At 42.8% G+C, this 13,624-nt stretch overlaps 1 protein-coding gene across 7 annotated transcripts in view; it reads right to left on the minus strand.

The window, feature by feature from the left end:
• LOC124038796 (non-muscle caldesmon-like) overlaps positions 1-13,624 on the minus strand; it is a 61,796-nt gene that overhangs the window by 30,155 nt on the left and 18,017 nt on the right. For all 7 annotated transcript variants that reach the window (XR_006839426.1, XR_006839410.1, XM_046354865.1 and 4 more), the window contains exons 3-5: positions 6,892-7,171; positions 6,438-6,589; positions 1,128-1,380 (exon numbers count right to left, since the gene is read on the minus strand). Coding sequence is in view for 5 of the 7 variants with exons in the window: in XM_046354865.1 (XP_046210821.1) it covers positions 1,128-1,380; positions 6,438-6,589; positions 6,892-7,171 (685 nt within the window). In the remaining 2 variants the exon portion in view is untranslated. The remainder of the gene's footprint in view (positions 1-1,127; positions 1,381-6,437; positions 6,590-6,891; positions 7,172-13,624) is intronic.

The following is a 13,624-nucleotide window of genomic DNA, read 5'->3' on the forward strand; positions in this document are numbered from 1 at the left end:
GAAGGAAAAGCAGCCAACAAGTGCTCAGCATATATATGTGAACCCCTTCAAGACTGTTGGAAAAACATTCCTCATGGAGCTGGTTGAGATAATGCCAAGTGTGTCATCCAGGTAAAGGGTAGCTACTTTGAAGAATCTCAAATATAAAATATATTTTGATTTGTTTAACAGTTTTTTGCTTACTACATGATTCCACATAAGTTATTTCATAGTTTTGATGTCTTCACTATTATTCTGCAATATAGAAAATAGTACAAAGGAAGAAAAACCCTGTAATGAGTAGGTGTGTCCAAACCTTTGACTATATAAAAAAAATACTTCATAAAATATTGAATATGGCCTTTACTAGTATAGTCCAGAGAAACGCATTAAATAACAAATAAAAAAATGGCACAAACGACAGTCAACAAAATAAATCAGGTGTTTGTCCTAAATCTAGGAGATATACAGTGCATTCGGGAAGAATTCTGCCCCCTTGACTTTTTCCACATTTTGTTACGTTACATCCTTATTCTAAAATGAATGAAATTGTTTTATTTTTCCTCATCAATAAACACGCTATACCCCATAACGACAAAGCAAAAACAGGTTTTCAGAAATCTTTGCAAATTTCTAAAATAATTAAAAACTGAAATATCACATTTACATAAGTATTCAGACCCTTTATTCAGTACTTTTGTTGAAGCACCTTTGGCAGTGATTACAGCCATGAGCCTTCTTGGGTATGACGCTACAAGCTTGGCACACCTGTGTTTGGGGATCCAAATGGAAGAGCCATTGGGATCCAAATGAACGGCTCTTTAAACCGAGTCAAATGTTCTGGCTTCCCGAAAAGACTCGGAATACCCATCCTTATATACATTATAAATAAATAAAATACTGTAGGTGGTTAAACTGACCGTGGTCGCGGTGAAAAAAGTCACTCTCCCTATACTTTCAATGCATTTTTCCAGAAAAGGTGAGTGAACTCCCCCAAAAAGGTGGATAAACTGTGCTTACTTAGGCTTACCCTGCACTACACCACCGGCTGATGTGTAAGATATTGAGTTTCATCTCTTTCTGTTTGTGTTTCTTAATGCCATAGGCTACACATTACGTATGTACTGTACACTGCAGTTGACCATCACCTCCTCCTTGGCCAGGCGCTGCTGCTCCTCCTCCCTGCTCCTGCGCTCCTCCCCCTCCCTGACCTGGCGTCTCTCCTCCCTCCTCCTCTTCAGCTCCTCCAGATCCTGCTCGGCCTCAGCCTGCTTGTGTCTGAGCAGCTCAAGCTCCTGGTTCTCCTTCTCTGCTTGGCTACGCCGGATCTTCACCAGCTTGGCCTCTAAGATGGCCTCCGCCTCCTCCTCGGTCTCGACCCCTGCCACTTGTACCACAGCCCTGGGAGAGATGGAGAGAGAGATTGACGGCTGGAGGAAAAAAGGAGCATACATAGAGGGGCAGGATTTCAAGAAATATCTCTGTCTCCTAATGGTTTAAAATGTGTAACATCTAGGAGTCACTTCGGGGGGGAATTCTGACCTGAGGTTGTTACACGTAAAGGGAATGTAATTACCTTTTTATGGACTTTTCTCTCTACACGTATTCTGACCTGACCCGCTATTCATTTGGGGTGAAAATCAAAGAAATTAAAGTGTGGCGGAGATGTGTCAACCGATACGCTGCATTCTGACCTTGACTTAATTCCCTCATAATTCCACCACCTTTAAGCGCGATGAAACGATGAATAACATCGAGCAACCTGTCGGTTCCAAGTGGAGCAACATCTACTTTATTTTTCCCCAAAGAAATAACACCATTCTTCATGCACTGTAATTTACAAATTGATAAGGTGTATTGAAAACAGCTAGGTAAATTAGTAAGCCGTTTGGATAAGAGGGATTGTAAATATAAATGACAATTGTTTTAGATCTATTTTACTTTATGATTTCTAAAGAAAAATGTGAAACAAGTCATATTACAGCAAACTGAAGCACATCAACATAACACCTTTTCCACTGTGAAGTTTATTAAATGCTGGCCTTGTAACTTGATGAAATTTGGAGACCCAAGATATATGCTTCTGTAGCCATATATATATATATATATATATATATATATATATATATATATATATATATATATATATATATGAAAAAAACTGAAGTATAACATTTACATAAGTATTCAGACCCTTCATTCAAATTAAATAAAATAAAATGTTATCTAAATGTTAAATGTTTTTAGTCAGATATGCAGAATACAACAGGTATTTTTTTTTACCATGAAATGCTTACTTACACGCCCTTAACCAACAAGGCAGTTTTAAGAAAATAGATTTAAGAAAATATTTAGAATATAAACTAAAGTAAAAAATAAATGAAAAATAACACAATAAAATAACAATAATGAGACTACGGAGGTTTACATACACTTAGGTTAGTCAATTAAATTTGTTTTTCAAACACTCCACAAATTTCTTGTTAATAAACTATAGTTTTGGCAAGTTGGCTAGGACATCTACTTTGTGCATGACACAAGTCATTTTTCCAACAATTGTTTACAGACAGATTATTTCACTTATAATTCACTGCATCACAATTACAGTGGGTCAAAAGTTTACATACACTAAATTGACTGTGCCCCTAAAGTTTGGAAAATTCCAGAAAAATATGTAATGACTTTAGAAGCTTCTGAAAAATGTGAGTCAATTGGAGGTGTACCTGTGGATTTATTTCAAGGCATACCTTCAAACTTTGCTTGACATCATGGGAAAATCAAAATAAATCAGCCAAGACCTCAGAATAAAATGGTAGACCTCCACAAGTCTGGTTCATCCTTGTGAGCAATTTCCAAATTTCCAAATGCCTGAAGGTACCACGTTCATCTGTATGAACACCATGGGAGCACGCAGCCATCATACTGCTCAGGAAGGAGACTTGTTCTGTCTCCTAGAGATGAATGTACTTTGGTGCGAAAAGTGCAAATCAATCCCAGAACAACAGCAAAGGACCCTGTGAAGATGTTGGTTGGAAACAGGTACAAAAGTATCTATATCCACAGTAAAACTAGTCCTATATTGACATAACCTGAAATGCAGCTCAGCAAGGAAGAAGCCATTGCTCCAAAACTGCCATAAAAAAAGCCAGACTACGGTTTGCAACTGCAAATGGGGACAAAGATCATACTTTTTAGAGAAAAGTCCTCTGGTCTGATTAAACAAAAATATAACTGTTTGGCCATAATGACCATTGTTATGTTTGGAGGAAAAAGGGGGAGGCTTGCAAGCTGAAGAACACCATCCCTACCGTGAAGCACAGGGGAGGCAGCATGTTGTGGGGGTTCTTTGTTGCAGGAGGGACTGGTGCACTTCACAAAGTAGATCATGAGGCAGGAAAATTACGTGGATATATTGAAGCAACATCTCAAGACATCAGCCAGGAAGTTAAAGCTTGGTCGCAAATGGGTCTTCCAAATGGACAATGACCCCAAGCATACTTCTAAAGTTGTGGCAAAATGGCTTAAGGACAACAAAGTCAAGGTATTGGAGTGGCCATCACAAAGCCCATAGAAAATGTGTGGGCAGAACTGAAAAAGCGTGTGCGAGCAAGGAGGCCTACAAATCTGACTCAGTTACGCCAGCTCTGTCAGGAGGAATGGGCCAAAATTCACCCAACTTATTGTGTGAAGCTTGTGGAAGGCTACCCGAAACGTTTGACCTAAGTTAAACAATTTAAAGGCAATGCTACCAAATACTAACTGAAATAAAGCTGAAATAAATCATTCTCTCTACTATTATTCTGACATTTCACATTCCTCAAACACAGTAGTGATCCAAATTGACCTAAAACAGGGAATCTTTTCTTGGATTAAAATTCAGGAATTGTGAAAAACTGAATTTAAATGTATTTGGCTAAGGTGTATGTAAACTTCCGACTTCAACTGTTTATACAGCGGGTACCAGTACTGAGTCAATGTGCGGGGGTACAAGTTAGCCGAGGTATGGGTAAAGTGACTATACATAGGTAAAAAAACAGCGAGTAGCAGCAGTGTATTAACAAAGGGGGGGGTCATTTTTCAGCAGTTTTATGCCTTGGGGGTAGAAGCTGTTAGGGAGCCTTTTTGATCTAGACTTGGCACTGCAGTACCGCGCTTGCCGTGTGGTAGCAGAGAGAACTGTCTTTGAGTTTGGTGACTGGAGTCTTTGAGATTTTTGGGGGTCTTCCTCTGACACTGCATAGAATATGGGTCATGGATGTCAGGAAGCCTGGCCCCAGTGATGTACTGGGAAGAATGCACTACCCCCTGTAGCGCCTTACGGTCAGGTGCCAAGCAGTTGCCATAACAGGCGATCATGCAACTGGTCAGGATGCTCTCAATGGTGCAGCTGTAGAACTTTTTGAGGATCTGGAGACCCATGCCAAATCATTTCAGTCTCCTGAGGGGGAAAAGTCATTGTCATGCCCTCTTCACAACTTTCTTGGTGTGTTTGGACCATTATAGTTTGCTGGTAATGTGGACACCAAGGAACTTGAAACTCTCGACCCGCTCCACTACAGCCCCCTCGATATGAATGGGGGCGTGTTCGGCCCTCCTTTTCCTTGTCCACGATCATCCTCTTTTTCTTGCTCAAGTTGAGGGAGAGGCTGTTGTCCTGGCACCACACTGCCAGGTCTCTGATATCCACCCTTCAGGCTGTCTCATCGTTGTCAGTCAGCAAACTTAACCGATGGTGTTGGAGTCGTGCTTGGCCACACAGTCGTGGGTGAACAGGGAATACAGGGGGTACAGGAGGGGACTAAGCATGCACTTTGATGAAGCACCTTTGGCAACAATTACAACCTCAAGTCTTCTTGGGTATGATGCAGCAAGCTTGGCACACCTGTATTTGGGGAGTTTTTCCCATTCTTCTCTGCAGATTCTCTCAAGCTCTGTCAGGTTGCATGAGGGGCATCACTGCACATCTATTTCCAGGTCTCTCCAGAGATGTTTGATCGGGTTCAAGTCCAGTCTCTGGCTGGGCCACTCAAGGACATTCAGAGACTTGTCCCGAAGTCACTCCTGGATTGTCTTGGCTGTGTGCTTAGGGTCGTTGTCCAGTTGGAAGGTGAACATTCGCTACAGTCTCATGTCGTGCGCACTCTGGAGCAGGTTTTCATCAAGAATCTGTCTGTACTTTGCTCCGTTCATCTTTCCCTCGATCCTGACTAGTCTCCCAGTACCTGCCACTGAAAAACATCTCCACAGCATTGTGCTGCCACCACCATGCTTTACCATAGGGATGGTGCCAGAGTCCTCCAGACGTGAAGATTGGCTTTAGAGAATCTTGTTTCTCATGGTCTGAGAGTCCTTTAGGTGCCTTTTGGCCAACTCTATAAATGGGCTGTCATGTGTGTTTTACTGACTACACCATCAAGGCCTGATTGATGGAGTGCTGCAGAGATGGTTGGTTCTTCTGGAAGGTTCTCCCATCTCCACAGAGGAGCTCTGGAGTTCTGTCAGAGTGACCATCGGGTTCTTGGTCAACTCCCTGACCAAGGCCCTTCTCCCCCAATTGCTCAGTTTGGCCGGGCGGCCAGCTCGAGCAATTGTCTTGGTGCTTCCAAACTCCTTCCATTTAAGAATGATGGAGGCCACTATGTTCTTGGGGTCTTCTTCCACAGATCTGTCCCACGACACAATCCTGTCTAGGAGTTTCATGGACAATTCCTTGAACTTTTTGCTTTGACATGCACTGTCAACTGTGGGACCTTATATATACAGGTGTGTGCCTTTTCAAACCATGTCCAATGAATTGAATTTACCACTTGTGGACTCCAATCAAGTTGTAGAAACATATCAAGGATGATCAATGTAAAAGGGATGCACCTTAGCTCAATTTAGAGTCTCAAAGTAAAGGGTCTGAATAATTATGCAAATAAGGTATTCCTGTGTTTTTTTTGTAAAAAAAAAAATCCGCTTTGTCGTTACTGGTTATTGTGTGTAGATTGATGAATAAAATTTTGTATTTCATTCATTTTAGAATAAGGCTGTAACGTAACAAAATGTGGAAAAAGGGAAGGGGTCTAAATACTTTCCAAATACAAGATTTTTAAATCTACCAATTGATACTGAAAATTAGACGAATATGTGTGCATTTACATGGCTTTCTTTTATTGATCCCTAATATTCTGAACAGTTTTTCTCCATATATTCTATTGAGTCTGTCGAAAAATGTAGAAATAAAAGTACACCAAATTTAAAGGGATGGCTTTAGAGAAATTTCCTGAAAACCCTGCTGAGTGAAAACCACACATGCAATGCCTGCATAAGGTACAGTAAGCGCATAGGAAAGGTGACGTTTCCTATATCTGTATCTGTCCCAATGTGAATTGCCATGTGATTTTCTTGCCATGTAATTGAATGTGGAAACAGATCTAATGATACATATCCATATACCATAATACACCCTGATTTACCTGGGAGCTCTTAATTTGGTTTTGGCCATATATGATGTAATTTCCTCCCCAGCTGTGTCTCCGTTGGTGTTAGCATGCTTTGCCTCCGTCTGCAGGATGACTTGGGATGTGTAGGAGACCTTCACATCTTTTCTCTTCTCCTTCAACTGGAACTGGGAAGAACATGAAACATTTACATGGTTGACTACTTCAAGGACAGACATTTTTGAATAATCATATTCTAATTTGTAAATGTTCTTAATGAATCACATATTAGCATATCATTACAAATAATGCACAAGAATACCATTTCCTTAGCATCTGGTCTTTGGTCCTCCTCTCTCTTCTTGAGCACCCTCATCTTCTCCTGCCTCTGTTTCGCTCCCTCCCCTTCTCTCTCCCTCTCCTTTTGCACCCTCTCTTCTCTCACCACCTCCTCTCGCTCCCTCCTTTTCCTCTCACTCTCCTTTCTTACCAACTTCTTCTCTTCCTCATCCTCCGCTTCTGCCTTGTGTTGTCTCTGCAGACGAGAGGTGGATGTGGTGGGGGTGGCTGAGGCAGAGAGGGTATGTGGTGTGGGGGCCTTTGCGGCACCGTTCAGGGGCCTCTGGTCCTGCTCCTCTGGGGCCTGACTGAGCTCCTCCATGCGCTGGGCCTGCTGCCGGCGTCTCTCCAACCGCTGGGTCCAGTCACTGAAGCCCTCGTCCTCCTCCATAGAAGGAGAGCTGCTGCTAGGCTTCAGATCACTCTCATACCTGGGACACAAAGAGGAGAGATAAAACAATCTTAGTGCCACAAAGGTTTTGGGAACTCAACCAAGAATAGCTAATGATGTTCATCTGAATGGTGACCTAACCTTTTATAAGTCCGTTGGTAGGCAATGGACGACAAAAAGGATGTTAGTGCTACGAATGTTTTGGGAAACTCACCCCTCGTCTGAGAGGGAAGTAGATTTAGCTCGATACAGTTTATAACATGAAAGGCCTCTGAAGGGCGGCAGGTAGCCTAGTGGTTAGAGCGTTGGTCTAATAACGAGGAAGGTTGCAAGATCGAATCCCCGAGCTGACAAGGTAAAAAACTGTCATTCTGCCCCTGAACAAGGCAGTTAACCCACTGTTCCTAGGCTGTCATTGAAAAATTGAATTTGTTCTTAACTGACTTGCCTAGTAAAATATATATATATATATATATATATATATATATATATATATATATATATATATATATATATAGGTGCAAGGATTGCCTAACTGAGCCTGAAAACATTGTAATCATTTACAACCCTCGACAATGTCAGGAAGCCCTTAAAGAATGTGTCAAGGAAGAACAAATCTGGATAAAACTAACCATTATGGCTATAATGTTCAATTTCCTTTGAGTAAGTCCATGTAAATCCATTCATTAAGGTAATAGGACTACTTATTACGATCCTTTTAAAGCTAAACTGAGTCAGATGGTGGAGAGAGGACAGCTTTGTAATATGACCACCAGTGAGATGTTTTGGTTGGCGTGAAACATCCCAAAGTGCCAAATGTGTTCTGTAGTATGTGGCAAACATGGCTTCTACAGTAAAGGCTAAACATGTCAACTACAGTGTCAGTGAGAGCGTCCGTGGCCCACACACAGCTTACAAAGCTGTCTCCCAGCGGCCTAGCGAATGCTGGGGATGGATAGCAGGATGAGAGGTGTAAATGCGGACTGGAGGTGCTGAGCCCATCAATTAACACCAACAGGACCAGATCAAACACACAATGCAGGAAAACAGCTGGAACAGCCCTCTGTAGACTCTGGTGTTATTCCTCCTCTACAGCCGGTGCCACAGGCTAACATATGTATGCGTGTATATGTGGTGTGGTGTGTTTTTATTTCCACCCACACCTCATCACTCCTATCCCAAGCCAAGTGTGTGTGTGTGTGTGTGTGTGTGTGTGTGTGTGTGTGTGTGTGTGTGTGTGTGTGTGTGTGTGTGTGTGTGTGTGTGTGTGTGTGTGTGTGTGTGTGTGTGTGTGTGTGTGTGTGTGTGTGTGTGTGTGTGTGTGTGTGTGGTGAATCCCCCCACCACACACACACACACACACACTCACTCTTGGGTTGGGAGAGGAGTGATGACAATAACTGAGATTGCTACAGCTGAACACTGAATCAGCTCTGGGTTATTTAAGTACAGAGGCTAATCTTAATGGTGATTCCAGGGGATAGAGAGTCAAACAGACAAGGGGCCTATGAGGACAACAGGCCCTGCGGGGACCCAGAGACAACACAGCTGGACAAATGAACTAGCACCTGGGAGTCGAGAACCGCTACCTTCCTTCAACCGACATTAAATTAAGTGATTTCTGTAATGAGCGCATATTAAGAGCCAGTGTAAACAAGGGCTTAGACTAACTGCAGGGAGAGAGGCAGAGCCCAATGTGAGGGTCATGGTAGGCAATCATGTGGGGGCCATGGTGGATAGGCAGTGGATGGGGAGCCTAGATGGTGATAAAAGTGGATAAGGCTGTGAATTTTACCGTCATCTCCTCTTTGACAAACAATTGACAGGGCAAAAACGCTATGCAATCAGTATAAATGTACATATCAGCATTTTATTTTGTGAGCTATTCATTTGTTTCAATGTATTGAAATGGTGGAAAATCTAAAAAATCCAGATGTCCTACATTTTTGAAGATCCATTTTTTTTAAGTACACAAGGGAGCACTGTCCTCGTGTTCCTCCAGGTTGCTCAATATTGACATGGCTGTGGTCCAGACGCAACAGAAGATATGTTAACTACCCTTTCATCACCACACAGCCATTTTGTCCTCACCATAACACCTGCTGAATAAACACTGGGTTTTTCTTATGTTAGTTACAAAAAGACAGCAGTCACCTCACGACGAGTCTAGACTAACAATGTGTTGATTTTTTTTCTTATAACGTTACTGCAGTCACTGCACGATACTTGCCTCTAGACCAATACTGTGTTGCTTTTCATACAACACGACCACAGGATATTTAGTAGTTATATTGAATTGTGTAAACTTCACAGGGTTCTCCCCAGGTTAGTCCAAACATCTGCATCTGCCTGAACGACTCCATGAACCTTCTATCAATTACCAGAAAGAGAGATTAACAGATTAGCTGCACACCTCTTTCTCCCTCTCCCTACTTCTTTATTCTCTCTATCCCCCATTCATTTTAACAGCCCTGTAATAAAAGTCTGTTTCATCTTCGCAGGAGCTGGCTGAATGGAATGCTCCCACCAGGCATTCCAATGTTGATTAAACAGGTTAGCTACTAAAGTAAATTGATGTTTCCAGATGGCAGGTTATATATATTATCAGAAATAATGGGCAGTAATTATGGTGGTGTGATTTGTCAGGTGTTTAGTCATGTAGATGTTGTTTAGATGTTATGAAGTGGTACGTTCTGGCACCAAAGACACTGCCCTATAAAGGCTACAGGCACCGGTTGGAGAGGAATGTTTATGCAATGGCTCTGACATGTCATGATACTCTGAAAACAACGAGAAAGGAAGCAAGTCTGAATCTGGGTTGGTAATTACGTTGTTGAGAGAGCAGCACACGAGTGTCAACGACACAGAGATTGAATAACAGCAAAACCCAAACCAATCTTGACAGTTGTCTTGAAGTTTGATCTCTCTGAACTATTATGACCTTTGGGGACAAAGAGGACATTTACATGCTACCTAGACCGCACACGTAGTGTGCGCGAGCATTGAAAAATAAATGCACACATACATGTTATTCAATCATTGCACCCACACTGCGTAGCCAGGCGCTAAAATAGAACTTAGCTCTATTTGTGACGTTTGACAAGTCCTGCCTCTCCCATCTCCTCATTGGTTTTTAGGAGCATATGTTTATTTATTTTTTATTTAAGTCAGTTAAGAAAAAATTATTATTTGCCATGACGGCCTAGGAACAGTGGTTTAAATGCCTTGTTCAGAGGCAGAACAAAAATATTTTTACCTTGTCAGCTCAGGAATTTGAGCCAGCAACCTTTCGGTTACTGGTCCAATGCTCAAAACAATAGGCTACCTGCCGCACTGAATATACCCACGTGTCATCTCCTCATTGGTTTTTAGGAGCATATACCCACGTGGGTGATTGAAAGATGAACTGTGGTCCACACTCCAGTCTAGTACGTTGAGGTAAGGAACCTTAAATTTGGTTGCCAACCGCCATATAAAGACCAAAGAAGAAGAAGAAGCCTGAAGGAGGAGAGATTACTAGAAAACTAACTTTTACCCTTTTATCTGTGGATTAATTATCGGAGTAGAGGACCTTGTGCATTTCAAGTAAAATAACATCCCAATGTTTATATCACAGGACAAATTAGCTAGCAACAGCAAGCAAACTAGCTAAATTGCCATAAATGTTTAATGCTTTTTGACCTGTCCCCAAATTAATATAGTTGGTTCAGAGTTTTTGATATTTCAACCTACGTGTCCTGATCGTGTCTGGTGTGGGGGGACAAATCAACATGCGCGTGATGGTGTGTGTGCGGTCCGGTTAAGGTTACTTGTGTAACCCCGGTTCTCTGATATTATGAGTGAGATACTGTATCTCACATTGGGATTCGCCAGAATCTCTAACTAGCTCCAAGAACCAATAATACACGTTTGTCGGAGACAGACAGATCAAGTGGTGAATGAGGGAGCCCCTCCCCTCATAAAGAGCCACTCTCCCACACTGTGTTCCTTCCCAAGCATGCAAAACTTCTTCACACTCTTGCAAGTAGGAGAATATGGTGAAATATCTCACTCATATATCAAAGAACCAGGGTTACGCAAGTAACTTTAAGTTCTCTTTCAAATATTTGTTTCAATACCTCACAGTGGGATATGGCCAACTCCTGTATAGCACATACTATAATATAATAATATAATAATATAATAATAATAATATAAACATACTCTACGAATCCAGGCAGTCTCACAAAAATAAACCCTCAGAGGCCCCGACACTGAGGGCAGTATGTGCCAATGAAGGTGCAGTTATGTCTAGTCGGCAGAACCTCATAAAAGTATAAGTGGATGCCAAACAAGCCACATCACAAATCTCTTTTAATCTCCTTGAACAATGCCCAAGAGATAGCCATACCTCTGTTGGAGTGAGCCCTCAGGCCCTCCTGTAGCTGCTATTATTGGCCAATATAATAGTTTCCACAATCCAATGTGACAACCGTTGATGAGAGAGGGGCCTCCCCTTGCAGGGAGTTGCCCAGAACACAAGGGTTGGTTGCTCTTGGCATTGCTCTTGTCCTATCCAAGTAAATGCGCAGTGCGCGTACTGGACACAAACGGAGGAGCCGCTCCTCTTCTGTAGAAGGGAAAGGCAGCAGGTGGAAAGCCACAAGCTAGAAAGTGATTGTAAAGTGATTGCAATTGTAATTGCCGCTGACCTTAGGTAAAAAGACGAAGTTGGAAAACAGGGTTAAATCCCAGGGCAAACTGTAGTCACGAATGTTGAACTGACAGTGCATGTAGTTCAGTCACTTGCATTGCAGACCTAATTGACCATTAAAGCGGTCCTAGGACCGTGCCCCAGGACTACCTGACATGATGGCTCCTTGCTGTCCCCAGTCCACCTGACTGTGCTGCTGCTCCAGTTTCAACTGTTCTGCCTGAGCCCTAGGACCGTGCCCCAGGACTACCTGACATGATGGCTTGACCATGCTGGTGCAGTTTCAACTGTTCTGCCTTAACCATGCTGGTCATTTATGAACATCTTGGTCATGTTCTGTTATAATCTCTACCCGGCACAGCCAGAAGAGGACTGGCCACCCCACATAGCCCGGTTCCTCTCTAGGTTTCTTCCTAGGTTTTGGCCTTTCTAGGGAGTTTTTCCTAGCCACCGTGCTTTTACACCTGCATTGTTTGCTGTTTGGGGTTTTAGGCTGGGTTTCTGTACAGCACTTTGAGATATCAGCTGATGTACGAAGGGCTATATAAATAAATTTGATTTGATTTGATTTGATTTGATTTGTCTTAAAGGAGAGATATTTCTCCACACTTTCCAGAGGTAAAAAGGCCGCTGTGAAATAGCTTCAAGCTCAAAAGACAAATTCATGATGGGACTAAAGGCTTGGGAACTGGACATAAGCAACATACCCCCTTCATGAAACGACATAACAAGGGGTGTTTTCCCACCTTGTCCGTGTTCAAGCCTATATGACAGGCCGAGATAGTGGCTGGAAAGACAGCCTTCCCCCAGTTTCAAAGGACCTGCAGGAAGCATTAAACCTCAGTTAGAGAGCACAGGGAAAGGGGGAACCTAGTCAGTTGTACATCTGAATGCATTCAACTGAAATGTGTCTTCCGCATTTAACCCAAACCCTCTGAATCAGAGAACTGCGGGGGGCTGCCTTAATCGACATTAGCAACTAACTGCCTTGCTCAGAACGACAGATTTTTTCAGTTACTGGCCCAAAGCTCCGACCCACCAGGTTAGGAACGATCTGTTTTTTGGTCACACCATTTGTTTCCATACAGTGAGGGAACAGAAGGAGCCCTAGCACTCTGGATAGTCTCAATGACTCCGGGAGGCAAGCCTGTCACATCCAGATTTAACCTCTCATGGGCCAAGCCCAGAGGGATATGGCATCCGGTTAAGGGGGGAAACTCTCTCTGATCACTTGGGTCAGCAGATCCCTGCATAACGGGAGTTGCCAAGGCTTACGATACAGCAGAAGAATGTTCTCCACTATCCAGAGCTTGCCTTGCCATCGAGGGGCTACCAAGATGAGAGATAAGCCTTCTACCTTCACTCCGGCTATACGTATGACCCAGTACATCGCTGGGGCCGAGCTCCCTGCCTTCCAGGACCTCTATACCAGACTGTGTCAGAGGAAAGCCCTAACAATTGTCAAAACTCCAGCCACCCGTCATAGACGGTTCTCTCTGCTACTACACGGCAAGGAGTACCGATGCACCAAGTCCGAAACCAACAAGACACTGAATAGCTTCTACCCTCAAGCCATGAGAATACTAAGTACCAAATAGCTACCCGGACTATCTGCATTGACCCTTTTAACACTATTTTGACTCCTCACATAGGGTGCTGCTACTGTTAATTATCTATGTCGTTGCCGAGTCACTTTACCCCTATCTATATGTACACACCTTCCTCAATTACCTCATACACCTACACATTGACTTGTACTCGTACCCCATATATACAGCCAAATTATCGTTATTCATTGAC

This window comes from Oncorhynchus gorbuscha, linkage group LG01 (assembly GCF_021184085.1).
Source record: "Oncorhynchus gorbuscha isolate QuinsamMale2020 ecotype Even-year linkage group LG01, OgorEven_v1.0, whole genome shotgun sequence".
Taxonomy (NCBI): Eukaryota; Metazoa; Chordata; class Actinopteri; order Salmoniformes; family Salmonidae; genus Oncorhynchus; species Oncorhynchus gorbuscha.